Raw genomic sequence first — 20,395 nt, 5'->3', positions numbered from 1 at the left:
AACTTCAGACCAATCCAATCTATACCAAATGGGACCCAGCTTGAATGATAGGCTACTTTAAAAGTTGGTCAGAGCTGGGCAAATACCTGAAATGGAAAAAAAACTGTTGGACAATAATGGTTCTTGGGCCTCGAGAATGACTTGCCTAACGTTTACTTTGGTTCCCAAATAATGCATTTCAAACATGTTTACTCCCTCACAATGGTTTGTCAGTTTACTGTAATATCTTCAATACTCCCAAGTTTATAGAGATATCTATTACTGTAGCTTAATTTGTAGAGCATTCAGCCAGCATCTGAGACCCAGGTTCGAGTCTTGGTAGAGGCAGAGATGAAAAATAAATATCCCCATGAGAGACAACCTGGGCCTCATCTGGTATTACAGTATATAGAGATAACTCTGGCAAAGCCATTTATTTTTGCTAATTGTATGAGTTAAAGTTATTAATTTGAATTTTTTTTTTTGATGAAACAAGTTAGCCATTTAGGGGACAAGATTATAATGGAAATCTAGTCTAAAGATATGTTTTTCTCTAGAGGACATCTGAAGGTTTGAATTCATTCATTCTATAGCATGTAATCAAGCTGACACTTCTCAAGAGTCTTCTGTAACTCGATCCAACAATCAGAATAACACGAAAGTTGGTAGGGAGACAGACAACATGGGAAAAAGGATTCTGTGAAAAAATTATAGTTCTAAACATTGATGATAGGAGAAAATGTGGAGCTGTTTTAGTTAGGATTTTTAACGGTTTAAACTGTCACATCAGAAACCTCAAATGTTGCTTTTCAATACAAAAATTCCCATTGGAAATACATTAATTGCATGTAATGTTTAAAGTGACTGTTATACAAAGAATAAATATTTTATATGATTGTAAAATAATTTTCTACTCTACAGAATTATTTTGCACACAAAAAATATATGGTTTTTCCTTATAAAATATACAATTTGAATAAAGCATAGCATAAAAACTGAAGGATTTGACATTCTCTGATTCAAGATGGTTCTTGACCTTCCAAAATTTCAACTGCTTACTCATAAAAGAGTGAAGTGTTTGAAAAAGTTTATTACATCATATATGTAGTGTTCTCATTTCTGTTATTAAATTATCTAGATAATCACTGAGAGATACTCTTATTGTGCATAACATTGAAATATATCTAGTGATTAAACTAAATTGTAGGACTAAAATGTCATTTAATTTGGCAATGCTAGCTTGTACACAAAGCTTAAGAAACTCCTGTAACTTATCTTTAGTCAATCTTAGTTATTCTTACTTTTGCATATAATGCAATGGTTTTTCAATTGAAGCTGTATTTAATTTTAAATGTGCAAAACAAATGCTTTGGGTATCAAGTCCTGTCGGCTCTGCTTTGGTTGAAAATACTCTTCAAAACTCTGTGAATTTATACACCCTAAGCTCTAAGAAATTTTTATACAAAAATAAATGTGTTTAATTAGTGTATTAGCAGATGCTTCGTGAGAATTTTTACATGGAATAAAATTTTGGGCAGATTAGAAAGTTTAAAATATCGAAATAGATTTTTCTCAGTAATTATAATTCCGAATATAAAACCCTTTAATCTACGTAAAAGTAAGTGTGTTGTTATTCAACCGTTATATATCCATCAGGTTAACAAAAACTATTTGACAACATTGGCAAGTTTTTGAGTGTTTTAGTACCGATTTAGTTTCTGAAGTCTAAAACTTAACTCTGATGCCCTATCATACATATTTTGAATAAGCAGCTCTATTCCACTTAGCAAATTGTGTAATCAGTAGCTTAGATAAAATGAATCACAAAATAATATTTTATATGTTCTAGACTCTTATGTTGAAAAATTCAAAATGGCAAATTTTAATTAACATTTTGTTTTAATTATTGTAATAAATTAATGTTTAACAATAAAACATTGTAATATACAAAAAAGTTTTACATCATTTTATATACCTATTGTGTTTAAAACATTATCAAAAGGCATTCATTTAGAGTTTTGATGGTTTTCGACAGTTTAAACCAGTTTTTGACATGACAAACATCGAAAACCATCAAAACTCTAAATGAATGCCTTTTGATAATGTTTTAAACACAATAACACCAGGTTTTAGTCTAGATAGCTGAGAATTTTTATGAAACGCGAGTAAGAATTCAAAATGAAAATTCCGGCCTACGTAAGCATCAACATGGGTAAAGGTCTGAAAGACATTCTGTGGCTCAGCTTAACATGCATCCTATGTTACCACAGCCTTGTTACTTGTAAAATTTTTTTATCTTCACCAGTGTAACACCATTTATTGCATTCAAATGAGTCCAGAAACAAAAAGATGAAAATCACAACATATGTTACGTACGTATTCACACTCCGTTTTATTTCATAAAATCATACGAATGACTTGAGGTAATAAAAACAAACAACAATCAAGAATATCACATTAGCTAAAATTGCTGAGAAATTTTGAACTCATTGTTCAGCTGAACATTTTCCCAATACAATTAATTGTCCTGCCAAATTGAAAACATAAAAGATGTATGTACAAAAATGTGTTTCCCTCCCGTTTTATGTACACAAATTATGAATTCATAAGTCCAAACTATTGTTGCTGTTTTGTGATGATGAAGGTCTCACGTTGCCCATACTGTCTCCAGATGAGTCCACTACAGGACTGGAGACCATCGAATGATTCGGTGGGATGTTCTCCTCATCTGGATTATCATCCCAATCAATCTTGAAACGAGTTACTCTTGGACTTGTAGCAAGGATGTTTCTCTGCAACTGGAAGTGAAGAAAAACATTAAAATGCAAAGTCAACCCTAAATATTAACCCAGCCAATGTCTGAATTTCAGACTTTGGCCAGCAAGTTTGCGAAGTGGTCATCGTTGACCAAAGTCTAATAAGAAAAATCATGATTCAGGGTCAACACCAAGTCTGAATATTTTTCCATGATAATTATGACTATGTTAGCTATGGAAACCCATCAAACCATAGTTATGATGCATTAATCATTTTTTCTTCAAAATCTGACAGAAAAAACTGCGTAAATTATATAGTTTTTTCCCCTTCAAATTTCAATTTTTTCTCGTCATGTGGAGCTAATCTAATACAGCTTCTATATACATAGCCACGTATCACACGTTGGCAATGAAAACAATAGATTTGGCACCTACCAGATCATCTTACATCAAACTTTGGTCAGTGATTGCCTGCCAAAGCCTGAATCATTTCTGAAAATACGACATTGAATCAGCTGCACTTCAGACTTTGGCAGTAACGTTATAAAGTAATAGATCCAAAATTACTTACTTTATCAAATATTGGTGATGTCGGTGGGTTTTCCTTCAATTCGGGATCAGCATATTCATTGTTGACGTAGTATCCAACTCTTATGAACTCTTTCAGACGATATGAACAGGTGAGGAGGACAACGGTGACGCCCACAGCATCTTGAATTGGAATTTTGGATGGATCTGGTGGATCGGCCTTTAGTGTGCAAGAAATTAAACAATTTTAATTGCTGTGATTCCCAAATAATGAATTTATTTGATATCTATACAGGCGTGGAAAAAGTAATAAATGCCTCACACACAGAAACGGAATAAGAAATGCACCATATAATTGTCATTGAGCTTTTGACACTAAATTATTTTTTTTTTAATTATTACAAATCATATACATTCATACTATTGTCCCCAACGGCATGTTTTTAACTGCTATAATTCATTAACCATTTTGTAACACCACTGTCATTTTCTGGACAAATAAACCGATTAGACTGCCCTCCCCCTTAAATTTAAAGCCAATTCTGAACACACAGCAACATTTTACAATTTCTCTCCCTGCATGTGATACGAAGCGAGTTTATTAACCCTTAGTGCAAAAACAACCTTTACGAGAGTGTGGGGCCATTTTATTGGTTTAAAAATGTTTCATGGCCCACTTAATTAAGTGATCTGGAACAGTGCCATGGGTCCAAGTGAAATGCGCTGTGGACCCAAAAGTAGAATGTTTTTCATTGTTCTGCAACGAGCCCTCGGCTAACTGAAAATGTTCTGCAGTAAAAATTACCTTATTGGTGTTTTTTACTACACTTTTTAAAAAAATTCTTCCAGATTGTTCTGTGACATACGTGATCGATTTAGGCATATTCCGCTTTGGGAGGGGTCATGGGTGATTGATGTTATATAGAACTGAGCACAGGAGACTTGAGTGATCTGTGGATATGCAGCAGATCACATTTAAGTGATCTGGAAATGTGCCGTGGTCCATTTACATGCTTAAGAACTGTGCCACAGATCCTTGTGTGCAGTGGGACACTTCAGTGATCTGGAACAATGTCATAGGCAAAAAAAGTGACCTGGAAATTTGTCCCACGTCATTTCAGTGATTTGCAAATGTGCCATGGGCAGAGAAAATTCGAGAAAAGAAAAACTCTACCACCTATTTTTGGTGTCACCATCTACATTTTTTTGGTCGACAAAGCTTTTTTTCATCCTTTCAACTTGAATTTGACACCCCACGCAGCTGCATGAGTTGCCAAAAGCTGACCCTGGCCATGGGTCAATTAAAAACTATAGAACTGTGCTGCATGCTACTCAAGTGATATGTAAATATGCTTGTGGGTCACTTAAGAAATTTGAAAATGTGTTGCGGGCCACTTAAAGATTGTAGAACTGCACCGCAGGACAGTTAAACAATGACCCACTATTGTGCTCCTGATTGGAAGTAGAGGGGTTCCGAGAATGTTCTGCCGAATTCACAAAAGACCAATACCAATCGTTCTATTGAATCCGAATGCTCCGTATACCATGGCAAATTCTCTTGGCTGATAGTTTTAGAAAGTGTGAGATTTGTGACTTATATATATATAAGCCATTCTAGAAATAATTACAGCCAACGGGTCCATCTATAATTGACCTGTTTTTTATCCCTTAAGTGATCTGTTAATGCATCTCTCGGTTCATTTTTACAAAATTAAATTTGAGGTTGTGGGCCCCTCATTAGATCCGTGGGGCATGGGTTGAGTACATGCGCCTTAGTGGAAAGAGTTACGTCACAAAGTAGCAATGTGCAGCAGTTGATCTTGTTGTTTTTGTTAAAATGTTATTGCTCAATCCTCATCTCACCGCAGCTAATATTTGAGACATTCCTGCTCAACCTTAATGCTCAAATTATCTCCTTAACAAAAAATATCTGTCAGAGTTGCACGACCTCTTCAGTCTGCGGGCCAGGATTTAGAATTTATGGGGTGACTATATAACCCACATTTTACAGGACATATTCATAATTTTTCCATCCAAAGTCTTCTAGAAAATGTTACATTTTCCAATGAATATATTACTTGAATATTTTTTTCTCAAACAAAGGAGTAAGATATCATGATCAATTGTGAGTTGCAGTAGGCCTCATTTCCTGCCATTGGTGATTTTTCAGCAATTTTAACAATAGTTGGCAACTTTACTTACCTTTGACAATTTTTTTGGCTATAATTAGCAACTTTTCTTTTGGCATTTCTCTGGCTATAATTAGCAACATTTCTTCTTTTGACAACTCCTTTGGCTTTAATTTCAAATTTACTTTCCCTTGACAATTTCTTTGGCTATAATTAGCAACTTTACTTCAATTTGACAATTTTTGGATATAATATAAGCACCTTTACAGACCCTTGGCAATATTGTTGGCGATGGCCTGTATTGATCCAGATTTCCCGTATTTTCATGAAGAAAATATGGTCAGCCTTTTATTACTGATACTTTTTTTACCAGAACACCTTCAAGAGCCGGATGAAACTTCTTGGTGTGGTGAGCCGCATTTGGCCTGCGGGCAGCAGGTTGTGCACGCCTTAATCTATGTCATTCAGGTGGTGTTAGCAACTTCAGCTATGTCTGCAGCTGAATGAATTTTCAATACCATTTTAATCTATAGAAAGCGGAAAGATTTAAATTGAAAAGCGAGACCTTTGTGGACCCTCCCTCCCTCTCTCTTTTAGAGTTACAAACAGACCCACAATTGAAGAACCACCAAACTGGAGCAGTGAAAATTAAGTTATTGGAAAAATAAAATATTTCTCTCAGCGTTAAAAAAAATAGGTGTGGCACATACCTGAAATACAAATTTATGTTTACCCTCGGGTATAGGACCCACATATACGGTATCTAACACTTGATCATAATCTTCACTCTCAGCGGATCCCACGTAAATGATTTTCCATTCAAGATCTGAAGAGAAATGACACAAAAAGAAAGGTTACTTGATTAATATGTTGACGCATTTTGATAGCGTACTTTGAAGTTGAAATTTAACACAATTTATTTCACAGGAATATTAAAAATTTTCAATATAATAGTGAGCTGGTTCATGTAACGCTGGACCTGCTGCACATAATAACTCCAAAATTTTTACTTGTTCAGCAATACAAACTACACGTGAAATAATTATCTCAAATAAAGTGAAAATACTTGGATGAAATTAGTTACCTTCCTGAAGGTCTTCAATGCATTCGAATGTGATTTCGAACTGAAAGGGGTTGTAAAATGGTGATGGGTTGTCCAACACCAAAACATTGCAGACATGCACTTTCGACATCTTTCTTCATTGCCCAATGTTCAGTGCAACGGAATTAGTGATGAATGGATATTGGCCAGCATAGTATCAAGGATATCTATGTCTAGAAGAAGGAAAAGGTAAAATTCTATTACATACAAAAAAGAAACAAACATTTTAATCATATTGCAATAGAACTCAATCACTATAGGCTCTTCTAAAACCTATCTTCAGCTTTCTATATTTAAATGCATCAAATATTTTATGAACACACAAATCCTTTCTCTGATATAAGACCGCAACTGGGGGGGGGGAAATGCAGGTATGGGGGGTCTGGTGCCCCCAGGCACTGGACTAGGAAGAACACTGAACGTACTCTTTTTTCTGACTGAAGTTATGGTGAGGGCACGGGCGTAGATACGGTGGGACATTACCTCTCCTTCCAGCATCAAAGGTTGAGCCACCTGATCTAACATATATGTGTATACACATATACAGTACATGAACTGACATCGTCATCATGCACACCCCCCCCCCCCCAGTCTGTCAAGTTTATCTCTGTCTATGGGTAGGGGGAGCACTAAAACTATTTTGGCTTTCAAATGGCAAAGTTTTCATTTCTTGTTGCAGCCCTGCTCAAATATCATACCTGACGCCTCCCCCCCCCCACTCAAGGGGAACACTTCCACACCTCCTCAAGCAGCCCGCAGCATATTTACAGCTCACTTGTGACCTGCGGCACAGTTAAAGCTGTGCAGGCCAACTCTTGATTTGCCCGCAGTGCAGTTCCAGATAACTTAAGCAACCTGCTGCGCAATTCCGGATCACTTAAGGGGCCAGCGACAAGTTTTCAAACCAATGTAGTGGTCCACTAAAGGTTGAGCATCCTTGATTTAGTAGCATGTTTTCATCATGCTCCAACCCCACACAGAGGAAGCTGACAGGGCTTCGGCCATGAGGGGCCCAGGATCATTTTTAAACTACAGATTGCTCATGAAGGGACACCCCCCCAACTCATTAAAGTTGACTTATAGCTTAGAAAGATGAATAAACAAATATTGTCCATATAATTACTACTGCTAATGAAAGAGGAAACTGTAAACATTATTTATAAACATAATTGATCCAATTAATTATTCGTTAATCAATTATAATTATGGCATTAAAATAAAATACCTACAAAAACCATTTCTGTGAATTAATCCCCCATTGAAAAAAATGGACCCATGTACACATACACGGCTCAAGCGTACGTCTCTATCATGCTGTTGCCACCAACCGGTTATAGTATTTTTATACTTGAAAGAAATCATGTGAAGTTCAGGAAATTTTTGATGATTATAAACTTTTAAATTGATAATTTTAAAATCAAAATAGGAAATGAAAGTTGTTTAAGATATGATCATGGATAAATTTTCATGTTTTCTCCCATTTTTGATCAATTTGAATCACACTGACATCTGCCGATAAAAAAACAAACAACTGCAAGGGTATATGATGAATCACAAACGCGTTACCATATGACCTGTATCTTACAGGATGCTCTTATAGCAGCGGTTCCCAATTGAGGGGTTCCTGCATGGCCCCACATCCTGTAGCGGGGCCCCTAGGCTGGCATCTTTTGCGGGTCCCGCGGTCAGACTTTTTACGGGCCCCTTCTGTAGTTAATTTATAGCATGAAAAAACAAAAAAATGATGATAATCGTCCCGGGCCCCACGGCTAGAGCCCTGTCAGCCCCCCCTCCCATGGGGGGGGGCATGGGTTCCTGGACCATCGTTATTTTATTGGGACCATTCAAGTATTACGTCATCATCGATGGGAGGAAGGGGTTTGGATACTGATTACGTCATCAACCACCCTTTATGAAAATATGAAATATTTTTAAGAGCATCTTACTCGGTGCGTCAAAAACGAAAAAAACCTTTCGATAGTGTAAGGTTCAGGAGAAAAGAGGTTGGAAAAAGGCCGAGGAGAAACAGGAGTCGCGAGAGAGGGAAACGAGAACGATTAGAGACATTCGAAAAGAGAGTTAGTGTAAAAGTTTGTACCGAAGAGACAGGACGGTTTCGTGGAGGTGTTGGATAATAAATTAAATAAAGTGTTGTTTTCTTCCTTTTGGGAGTCTAGAATCCAGTTATTTCGCCCTGGAATCGTAGTGGAGGTACAGCCGAGGACCTACGACCGATAGGAAATCGGGGGAAACTTTACTGGCGCAGTCGACAGGATGAGGTCGTAGCTTCAACGACTCAAGATTGTGAGCTGAATTCGAAGAAGAGTGTCCTAGCGACGGTGGAACCACCCGGTTCGTATAGGAGGATAGTAGCAGCGTCGAGCACCCACGCTGTTTTTTTTTTTTCGTGAAGTTAACCCGACAACCGGTGCTGAGAGAGGCAATCCTGCCCAGGCAAAAAGGAGCAAGTGTTGTACGGCGGTATCGAGACGATAAATAAAGATGGCGTATTTGGCAAAGGGGAACAAGGAGGATCTGGAGACCATGGCCGCCAACTTGGGGGTAGAAGTCCGACCGGAGTTCAACTTAATGCAACTAGTGAGTACCATACAGGAAAGTGAACTGTACAACGAAGCGACGTGCAGAGAGATGCTGAAAACGATCATAGGCAATAGGAAAGAAAGAGAAGAGATGGAGATGAAGGAGAGGCGTAGAGAGAAAGAGATGGAGGAGAGGCGTAGAGAGAAAGAGATGGAGGAGAGGCGTAGAGAGAAAGAGATGGAGATGGAGGAGCGGCGTAGAGAAAAGGAGATGGAACATGAACTCGAAAGACTGAGGATCGAGACAGGAGTCAGAAGAGAGGAGAATAATCAAGCTGGGCGCGGCAGAACCCCCAGCCGGGATTTCCAGAACATGATGCAAAAGTTCAGAATGGAAGAAGACATAAGTCTGTACCTGGTGCTGTTCGAGCGGCAAGCTCGTCGCGCGGCCTTGGCACGGGAAGATTGGTTAGCTGAGCTCTTGGGACTTCTTCCCTACGAGATGAACCAGTTAATTGCCCGCGAGCCGGAAGAGCAAGTACAGGACTATAATCAAGTTAAGGAATTGTTATTGCGGAGATTCAAACTCACCCCAGAGAAGTTCCGACAGATGTTTTCTTCGCGCCACAAGAATCAAGAGGGCACCTGGAGAGATTTCTACCACGAACTGTGTACCTATTTTGATGGATGGACGGAGGCTTTGGGGGTCACGACGTTTGAGCAACTAAGAGATTTAATCATCAGCGATCAAATGAAAAAACGCGTTCCAGCAGATTTTAAGGAACACTATCTGGACGAATGGAGTGATATGGTGTCACCAAGTGAGCTATCGGAGAAACTAGATAGATTCGATGATGTGAAGAGGACTCTGAAGACACCCTTTCCTAGTGACAGGACGAGAACCCCAGGACCGGTTCATCAAAATCCGAGATGGAAAGCCAACGGAAACCAGAGGCTTCAGGGTGAGTCCTGCCCACCTAAGGCGACGATGGGTTCGAATTCCAGAGAGAGAGCTGCAGTCACTTGTTACGCGTGTGGAGCAGAAGGCCATATAGCAAGGTTTTGTCCTGCAAGAGGCCAGCAGGAGCCATTGAGTCGGGCCCAGGTGGACTCTGTCCAGACAGAAGAGGGGGACACGATTGAAGAAACCACAGTTCTAACAGCACATATCACGGTGCCGGCAGCTGGTGTTGGTGCGGACATTGACACACCGCAGACCGTGAGTTTGAAATGTGGTCAGAAGACAATAAGAGGCGTAGTTGATTCTGGGACCCAGATCTCAGTCGTTAGATCTGATTTGGTTGAGATCGACGACAGTGAAGGCGAGGGGAGAATAAGGATCAAGTCCGCATTTGGCGAAAGTGAGATAGCCCCTCTCAAAATATGTATGATGAAGATCAGCGACGGCAAACACGGATACGTGCCAATTACTTGCGCAGTGTCGAGGCGCTTGATAAATGAAATGTTAATATGTCCGACGGCATACGACGCACTCTTGGAAAATGTACCAGTTCCAAGTCCGATCAATGAGCCGAGCCGTAGGGACGGTGTGTGTACTTCATCTGCCGATGGCAAACAGAAGGCCAACAACGGCAATAACAACGATTTTTGCATACCTAACGAAGAACTTGAAGAGAGGATCATATCCCAAGTCGAGAGCTACTTCACCAACTTCAACATTATGAAGAACAACTTTCTGCTGAAACAAATCCAGAGAAACAAGGAAGGCTACATCAGCCTGAGGTTGGTCTCATCTTTCAGGAAGGTCAAGACCCTGACCAAGGACTGGAGGGTCGTCCGGTACTGTCTCAGGAACTCGAACAAATTCCAAGTCAACGGAGGAGGCACTAAAGTGCGCTGTATTGTGCCCGTACCGGCTTGCGAGACCAGATGCGCTAAAATGACCCCGGTCTGCAACATGCCGTCCGAGGGAATGACACCCGAGTCAGTGTCGCAGTTTATATCAGAACACGGAGAAGTCGTCGACGTGGTAGTCGTCAATCGAGGATCTAGGCTACCGGATGTCTGTACGAGGCGCTGTCTCTGCGTCAACGGGAATATGGTGAAGAAGACGTTCGCCCTTATCAAGTGCAAGACCAATCGGGTCGCGTCCGCATCCGAGGGCAAGGCCTCGCAGCTCAAGAGGATGAACTCGAAACGATACGACGATGATCATGCTGTCAAAGGGAGGAGATCCGCACCGAACCGGTTCCCGGCTAGGCAGGAAACGTCCAAGCGATCGAACTGGCGATTGTTTTCGTGTCCATTTGCCAAAGGAATCAACAGAGCTACGAACCAGCAGTCGAAGACTGAGAAACCCAGAAGCCAACCGGCTAAATCTTCAATCGCCAACAACGGCGTGCCCAGGAATCAGGACAGGGAAAGGCCATCCTTCTCTTATGCCGGTGGTAACCACCACCCCATGAACTCTTGGACGAACAACCGTTATTTGCCATTCAAGGATGGTATGGCCGCCAAAGTAGTTGCTGCTGAACGATACAACGCTCGCCTACCGGATAGCGTCATGCGTTGGCCTGGCGGACCCGGAAGGGGGATATGCAAGGTAATGCCGACGCCCTGTCGCGGTAGCCGTGAGAAACCGAGTTACGCTCTTGAAGCATCATCATCATTTAAAAATGATGGATGTGCTTTTCGATGATGGGACGTGTAAGGTTCAGGAGAAAAGAGGTTGGAAAAAGGCCGAGGAGAAACAGGAGTCGCGAGAGAGGGAAACGAGAACGATTAGAGACATTCGAAAAGAGAGTTAGTGTAAAAGTTTGTACCGAAGAGACAGGACGGTTTCGTGGAGGTGTTGGATAATAAATTAAATAAAGTGTTGTTTTCTTCCTTTTGGGAGTCTAGAATCCAGTTATTTCGCCCTGGAATCGTAGTGGAGGTACAGCCGAGGACCTACGACCGATAGGAAATCGGGGGAAACTCTACTGATAGTTTGTGGGCACTTGAAGTAACATCCCCTCCCCCATGGATAAGTGCCTTACAGAGCCACTTTAGTGATCTCTAAATTTTTCGCGGATCCAAGTGATCTGAAAATGTGTCCGGGCCACTTAAGTGCTCTGGAACTGTGCACGCATCACTCAAGTCATCCGTAATTATATGCTGCGGATCACTTGGATAATCTGAGAATGTGCCGCGGGTAACATGAGTGATGTAGAACCGCAGTGGGGGCCACTTAGTGCTCTAAAACTACGTCACATGTCGTCATCACAAGGGATCTATAAATGTGTCACGGATAGCTTAAGTGTTCTGGAACTGTGTCCCAGGTCAGGTCATTTAAGTGATCTGAAAATGTGCCACGGGCCGCTTAAATGTTCTGGAATTGTACCACGGGAAAATTAAGCGATCTGCAGATGTGCCGCTTAGTTAATTTTTTTTACAAAATTAGGTTTGAGGAGGACAGGCCGCATCAGATAACCCCCCGGAGCCATATTTGGTCCGCGGGCCAAGGTCCTTTATGCGATTTATTATTGTATGGCTTAGAGGGTAGGTCGGAATGAATTTATTAAAAATAAATTTTGTGTTCATATCCTTCAAATAACATTGAAATTAACAGAAATTCATTATAATAACATATAAAGGTACAGTCGGCCCCCCGTATTCGCGGGGTTTTTTCCTTTCAGGAAATTTTTTTTGCAACACTCAGAAATCGTCATGGATGTGTTTTGTTTACAAAAATTGAGTTGTGCTTGTTTAGAATGGCTCGCTAATGGCATTACTGTCATCACTAGAACCGTGGCAACTCCCAAGAGAGAAACGGTCACCTCGGGTTGGATTAACCCCCTTTGGCCACAATGTGCACTAAAGGACACAACCAATTCTACAGAGCCAACTAAAGAGACATTTCACGTTAGCGATACAAGTGGGTGGAGAATGGTTCAATGATATAGATATAGAAGTCTCGAACAGCTAATTAATAGCAGTTCAGAGGTGATCGAAGAACAATTAATGCAGTTGACTGCTCCTGAAACTCAAGCGGTACCAGATGAAGAAGATCAATATAAAAAAGTAGAAGACAAGTTCACCATGAGTAACATAGCGGAAGTGCTTCGCACGCTCAAATCAACAATAGATTGTTTTCATGACATAGATCCCTCTATGGAACGCTCTTCACATGTAGAAAAATTGGTAGAGGAAGCCTTGTCATCATATCCCAACATACTTGATGATATGAAGAAGAAACTGCAAATAGAAATCACAATATATACGGAAGACTGGATGTTGTGAAGATATTTGTTATTTGAGATGGTAGTGTGGGTCGAACCCGGGTTCCTCGATTGTCGGACGAGTGCTCTGACCACTAAGCTACAGAGGAGATAGAGATTTTCCTTCGCTAGAGCGTAATGTATGTGCCGAACGGAACCGTGCGACGGACGGTGAACCGATCAACCAATAGCTTAAAAATAAATTAACATCTCAAATAATAAATATCTTCACAACATCCAGTCTTCCGTATATCTTGTATTAACTATTGAAGAGCGACATTCATGTTAAAGAAATCACAATGTTCTTTCAGAAAGCATCGCCAACAATTTCTTGCACTCTCTTTTACATTCCATTACACCTCTGCGTTACCCTGCTCTAGAACTCCTTAATACACTGGATTAATACACTGGATGGTGTGCTATTCAGAATTTGTAATTTACTGAAGAAAATTCTGATAAAATAAATGCTCCTAAAATATTTAAGAATTTTTTTACTAAATTTCCAATATCTAGAGGCAGTAGTTTATCAAATCCTTAACTTCACACAATCATTTAATATCCAGAAGAAATTTTCTTAATGTAATCTAAATTGACTATATATATGTTTGTATGCCACTTTTACCCTGAAATTAAGGATCGGGGTAAGGGATATATAGGAATATTTTATTTTCACTAAAAACCTGAAAAAAAGTTAAGAATTTTTTTTTTTGCTATATACTTTTGTGTTTAAGATTAATTACTTGATCGTCATAACACGAACTGTTACGAATTCAACCTGTTGTTTACCAATAATTTCGTGATTAATCATAATTTCGTGAAACGTGGTTTATTTCCCATAGTAAATCCGTACCCGGAAATTCCTCGTTTCTCCCACAAATTGAATTTTCCATACGCTTTTGCCAAGCATTTTTAGCTCGCGGGGAATTCTGTTAGGTTGCTATGCCAGATTTACCGACGCGATTTTTTTCCCCTCTGTTTGGCGGTCATTTCCGAAGCGACGATTTCGTGTAGCAACCCTTCGGCGAGGACCAGAATGCCTGATGGTTCCGCTCGTATATGAAGGCGTCTTACCCTGCTCTAAGACGCCGACTGGAGAGAGTATGACGTCAGCTGTCTCCGCCTTGGCAGTGCTGAGACTGAGTGTCCCCGAAATCTTTCCTCGGAACATCACGTGATTCGGTGAAAACAAATGCAATCGCCCGTTATTTTCGTATGGCATCCACAGGAATTTGAAACAAAAAATGAAAGAAATAATTTCAGCATCGATGAGATAATTCCAGAATTAATGAAAAAAAATATTCTAGAATTAATGTAAGAGATAATTTCGGCATGAGATAAAAGTGATAATTCCAAAATTAATGAGAGAGACAATTCTAGAATAAATGAGATATAATTTCAGAATCAATGAAAGAAATAATTTCAGCATGAATGAAAGAAATAATTTCAGCATGAATGAAAGAAATAATTTCAGCATGAATGAAAGAAATAATTTCAGCATGAATGAAAGAAATAATTTCAGCATGAATGAAAGAAATAATTTCAGCATGAATGAAAGAAATAATTTCAGCATGAATGAAAGAAATAATTTCAGCATGAATGAAAGAAATAATTTCAGCATGAATGAAAGAAACAAATCTAGAATTGATGAAAGCAATTATTTCAGAAGTAATGAAAGAAATAATAATTAATAAAGGAAATAATTCCAGAAATAATTCCAGAAATAATAATTAATAAAGGAAATAATTCCAGAAATAATTCCAGAAATAATAATTAATAAAGGAAATAATTCCAGAAATAATAATTAATAAAGGAAATAATTCCAGAAATAATAATTAATAAAGGAAATAATTCCAGAAATAACGAAGGAAAATTTCAGAATTAATGAAGGAAAATCCAGAATTGATGAAGGAAAATTCAAGAACTGATGAAAGAAATTATTCCACATTAATGAAAGAAATTATTCCACATTAATGAAAGAAATTATTCCACATTAATGAAAGAAATTATTCCAGTATTAATGAAATAAATAATGTAATCTTTTTTCACCTTTTTAAATGAGTTCCCAATCCTTTTATTTGATCTTTAAAACCCAATATTTAGAGACAGAACTGCACATTCCTATGTGCAAATTGCCAGGCGGGAACTTTGTTTTCACCGAGTCACGTGATTTCCTTGCATTTGATGTCAAGCCTTCAGAATCTCTGTCATCTGCTTCTCTCCAGGTTACTTGTTCTTGACGTCTCCTTGTGTCCTGAAAAAATTACTGAACTGGCAGTTCGAACTTCCAGTTCTGCTTGTGAGCTTAGCTTGTAGGGAACCGAACAAACGGACTTCTTGTCTGTCGTCTGCTCATTAAGTGGTTCTTTGTTTTGGACGTCTCCTTATGCTCAAATAAAATAACCGAACTTTCAGTTTGAATTTCCAGTTCAGTTTATGAGCTTTGTTTATACGGAACTAAGCGGAATAAGGAATATAGGTTTTTTACTTTAAACTTCATCATCAGCACATTAGTCACTCTTAAATTTGAGATTAGATGGCAGCACATTACTATAAAGTGGAGTGTGGAAAAATTCACTTTTTACTATCTTACCCTTCTCCTCTAAGATCTTACCTGTCGTCTGCTTGTGTGGATTTTTCCTTGGGTCTCGAAAAAATTACTGAACCGAAAGTTTGATCTTTTAGGTCAGTTTATAAGCTTTAATTATAAGTTTAAAAGCTTTAATCATAAGTAAGATGACCATACGTCCCGTATTTCCCGGGACAGTCCCCTTTTTCTGTATTTTTTACCATGCCGACTTTTTGGCAAAAGTGTCCCGGTTTTTCCCGTATTTTACATAAAGCGTACTTGAATTTCTATTCTTTATTGAAGTCAAAGACTGAAATTATTTTTAACTCATAAATTATGCTATGATAATTACAGCTATAAATGAAAACAGTAATCTCCCACATTTGTCTTGATGAACTTTTTTTTTTCGGGAATTCATTTTAATCCACTGCAATTTGCAGTAATGCTTCATTCCCCGCCATTGTGATTTTTTAGTAATTTCAACAATATTTGGCAACTTTGTTCGGTTTTGGCGCAATTTTTGGCAATAATTGGAAATGTATCGTATTTTCCCGTATTTCTCTACAGAAAATATGGTCAGCTTATTTATAAGGAGCAAAGGTGAATGAAGAATTTAGTTTTTATACCTGAACTTCGTCATCAGCATATAAGGCACTTCTGATTTTGAAAGTAGATATCAGCACCAACAATATTTTAGTGAATTTTACAGATAAGTAAATAAGAGAGGCCTACAAGGTTCTGCCATAAAAATTATGCACAAAAAAGGGCTCCTCAAGTCAAATAGGGCTCCGCCATAGAAATTATATACTGAAAAGGGCTCTGCGAGTCAAAAAAGTTCCTAAAAGTTCCTTGCTGTCCTAAAGTATTCTAGAGTATTAAATTAATTTTAATTCCTTTAAAATTGTTAGTACCATTGTGAATTCGCTGAAAATGCTGAAAAAACAAAATAAAAAAAACTGGCATTGGCGGACGGCGTAACGTTTCGAGTCACCCGGTATATACGGGACTCATTACTTCCTAGATACAATATGTATAGGACGTACTGGCTTAGCGGAAAAACTGGGTGCATTTATCGCACCCACGTCCTGCAGCAGGGGTCGCTAGGCTGGGATATTTATTGGGGCCTTAGAGGCCAGATTTTGTACTGGTCCCTCGATAGAGAATTTATAGTATGAAGAAAACAAATAATTATAAGAAACTAAGCTGAAGACTTTCAGCCCCCACAGAGGCCGTGTGACCTGTGCAGCCACATGAGGCACCTCTCTAGGAAAAGGTTGCCAAATCCGAGTTGGAAGGTAAAAAAAAATTTGTTGTGCGCTGAGAAATGTCATCGGGGGCACTAAAAATAGATTCCGCACGGGCAGAGATTTCTTTCTCTTTTCTGCCCCTACACATTTGTACACCAAGGCCACCTTAAGACCATCGTAGACCCAGGGCCACAACTAGAGGTTTGGTCAGTTATGTCAAGCAAGAATTTTGGCACCCTCTTGTAATGTTGAAGCAGAGATGGAAACAATTTAGAAAAGAAACTATAATAGGTGTTCTTAACTAGGAACGGTTGTTTGGCCATGCGACATGCGCGGTTGTATGGGGCACCGCCAGGTGCGGAACTAGGTCGATGAGTCGGAAGAAGCGAATTTTGTAAGTTCGTTGGATCGTCACGTATTTTACGGGATAGGAAAATTTTCCAATATTATTCGGTTCTTACCTATCACCCCCACCCCTGGATCCATTCCTGAGCAAAGGTAGACATCTTCAGCTGCTGCGAATGAAGCAGAGGCAGAAATATTCAGCTGAGAAAGAAATTGAGACAGACATCTTAAACCGCGAAATGAATGGAGGCAGAAATATTTAGCTCCGAAATGAGTGGAGGTAGAAATATTCAGCTCCGAATGGAGAGGAGGTACAGGCATACAGGCATCTTCAGCTGCAAATAAAGCCGAGGCAGAGATCTTCAGCTGCAAATAAAGCCGAGGCAGAGATCTTCAGCTGCTGGGAATAAAGCCGTGGCAGACATCTTCAGCTTCGAACGGAACGAAGATCCGCACTTGGGCACTTCTTTAAGAGAAATGCGAAATTCGAGTTGAAAAATTGAGACGCTTTGTCGACAAAAAAAAAAAAAAAAAAAAAAACGCGGGCGGGGGCACCACAAATAGGTTCAGCACAAGTACAGATATCTTCTCGAGTCACCCCTGTTCTTAACGCATATTGGTGCATCAGGCCCCCCCTCCACCCTCTAGAAGCGTGGCCGCTGTGTCAGATTTTTTTTACCGGATATTCATTACTCTGTAATGAATTTATAAAAAACCATAGATCCCATATCCTACAGCATGGCTCCTAGGCTGGGATCTCTGGTACGCCTCCAGGTCAAACTTTCCAAGCCCCCCCCCCCCCCCCCTTCGGAAGTGTATAATGAGGGAAAATACGCAAAAAATGATATTTATCGTCCCGTGACTGCTCTCATATAGTTGCAGTCCTCGGATGCAGCATGTCTTGTGACCCGGGCGTCTGATCGGGGGGGGGGGGGGCACCAAAATGCGTGCTTGCCCCGGCTGAGTAAGCATCTAGTTGCAGTCCTGCCTACTCTTGTGGGAAGGGCCGCAACTAGTGGGGGTGGGCAAGCGGGTGGCACCGGACCAGAGAAGGCACCAAACATTACAAAGGGCGCAACATCTTTTGTCGGAAGATCACGTGACTAAGTGAAAACAACACAATCCCCCGTTATTTTCTTATGGCATCCACAAGAATGTAAAACAATTATATGAAAGAAATAATTTCAGTATCGATGAGATAATTCCAAAATAAATGAAAGAGATAATTCCAGAATTAATGAAAGAAAATATTCTAGAATTAATGTAAGATAATTTAAGCATTAATGAGAGAAAATATTCTAGAATCAGTGTAAGATAATTTCAGTATTAATGAAAAAAAAGTAATAATTCCAAAATTAATGAAAGAGATAATTCCAGAATTATAAAATAAATAATTTCTGCATTAATGAAAAAAAGAGATAATTCCAAAATTAATGAAAAAAAGAGATAATTCCAAAATTAATGAAAAAAAGAGATAATTCCAAAATTAATGAAAAAAAGAGATAATTCCAAAATTAATGAAAAAAGAGATAATTCCAAAATTAATGAAAAAAAGAGATAATTCCAAAATTAATGGAAGAGATAATTCCAAAATTAATGAAAGAGATAATTCCAGAATTAATGAAAGAGATAATTCCAGAATTATAAAATAAATAATTTCAGCATTAATAAAATAAATAATTTCAGCATTAATAAAATAAATAATTTCAGCATTAATAAAATAAATAATTTCAGCATTAATAAAATAAATAATTTCAGCATTAATAAAATAAATAATTTCAGCATTAATAAAATAAATAATTTCAGCATTAATAAAATAAATAATTTCAGCATTAATAAAATAAATAATTTCAGCATTAATAAAATAAATAATTTCAGCATTAATAAAATAAATAATTTCAGCATCGATGAGATAATACCAAAATAAAGAAAGAGACAATTCCAGAATGAATGAAAGAGATAATTCCAGAATTAATGAAAGAAAATATTCTAGAATTAATGAAAGAAAATATTCTAGAATTAATGAAAGAAAATATTCTAGAATTAATGAAAGAAAATATTCTAGAATTAATGAAAGAAAATATTCTAGAATTAATGAAAGAAAATATTCTAGAATTAATGAAAGAAAATATTCTAGAATTAATGAAAGAAAATATTCTAGAATTAATGAAAGAAAATATTCTAGAATTAATGAAAGAAAATATTCTAGAATTAATGAAAGAAAATATTCTAGAATTAATGAAAGAAAATATTCTAGAATTAATGAAAGAAAATATTCTAGAATTAATGAAAGAAAATATTCTAGAATTAATGAAAGAAAATATTCTAGAATTAATGTAAGATAATTTCAGCATTAATGAAAGAAATAATTTCAGCATTAATGAAAGAAATAATTTCAGCATTAATGAAAGAAATAATTTCAGCATTAATGAAAGAAATAATTTCAGCATTAATGAAAGAAATAATTTCAGCATTAATGAAAGAAATAATTTCAGCATTAATGAAAGAAATAATTTCAGCATTAATGAAAGAAATAATTTCAGCATTAACGAGACCTAATTTCAGAATCAATGGAAAAAATAATTTCAGCATTAACGAGACCTAATTTCAGAAAAATGAAAGAAATAATTTCCAGCATTAATGAAAGTGATAATTCCAAAATTAATGTAAGAGATAATTCCAAAATTAATGTAAGAGATAATTCCAAAATTAATGTAACAGATAATTCCAAAATTAATGTAAGAGATAATTTACTGCACTAATGAAATAGATAATTTACAGCACTAATGAAAGTGATAATTGACAGCACTAATGAAAGAGATAATTTACAGCACTAATGAAAGTGATAATTCCAAAATTAATGTAAGAGATATTTCCAGAATTAATGTAAGAGATATTTCCAAAATTAATGAAACAGATAATTAAAGAATGAATGAGATATAATTTCAGAATCAATGAGATATAATTTCAGGATCAATGAGAT

General features: G+C 37.9%; 1 protein-coding gene across 2 annotated transcripts; it reads right to left on the bottom strand.

Moving 5' to 3' along the window:
* Positions 1-2,343: 2,343 nt before the first annotated feature.
* Positions 2,344-7,829, bottom strand: LOC149070210 (histone chaperone asf1-like). Of its 2 annotated transcripts, none has more exons than XM_089249979.1 (5): positions 7,724-7,829; positions 6,477-6,667; positions 6,103-6,218; positions 3,307-3,483; positions 2,344-2,777 (listed from the first exon to the last, which is right to left on the bottom strand). In XM_089249979.1, exons 2-5 carry the CDS (start codon positions 6,583-6,585, stop codon positions 2,583-2,585), a joined length of 597 nt encoding a protein of 198 aa, XP_089106105.1. In that variant the 5' UTR covers positions 6,586-6,667; positions 7,724-7,829; the 3' UTR covers positions 2,344-2,582. The 2 variants fall into 2 exon arrangements, with proteins under 2 accessions (XP_089106105.1, XP_089106106.1); XM_089249980.1 differs by having other exon boundaries at positions 7,720-7,809.
* Positions 7,830-20,395: the final 12,566 nt, after the last annotated feature.

Source organism: Pholcus phalangioides, unplaced genomic scaffold, assembly GCF_987345545.1.
Source record: "Pholcus phalangioides strain wild (caught in Gottingen) unplaced genomic scaffold, Ppha-v1.0 ptg000022l_1, whole genome shotgun sequence".
Classification (NCBI taxonomy): Eukaryota; Metazoa; Arthropoda; class Arachnida; order Araneae; family Pholcidae; genus Pholcus; species Pholcus phalangioides.
The sequence above is the reverse complement of the archived record's forward strand: the minus strand, read 5'-3'. Positions and strand labels throughout refer to the sequence as shown.

Coding starts and splice junctions, on each gene's coding strand:
- LOC149070210 (XM_089249979.1), bottom strand. CDS start 6,585: ATGTCGAAAGTGCATGTCTGCAATGTTTTGGTGTTGGACAACCCATCA. Junction 3,484..6,102: donor AACATAAATTTGTATTTCAG/GTATGTGCCACA, acceptor TGCACACTAAAG/GCCGATCCACCAGATCCATC. Junction 2,778..3,306: donor CATCACCAATATTTGATAAA/GTAAGTAATTTT, acceptor CTTCACTTCCAG/TTGCAGAGAAACATCCTTGC.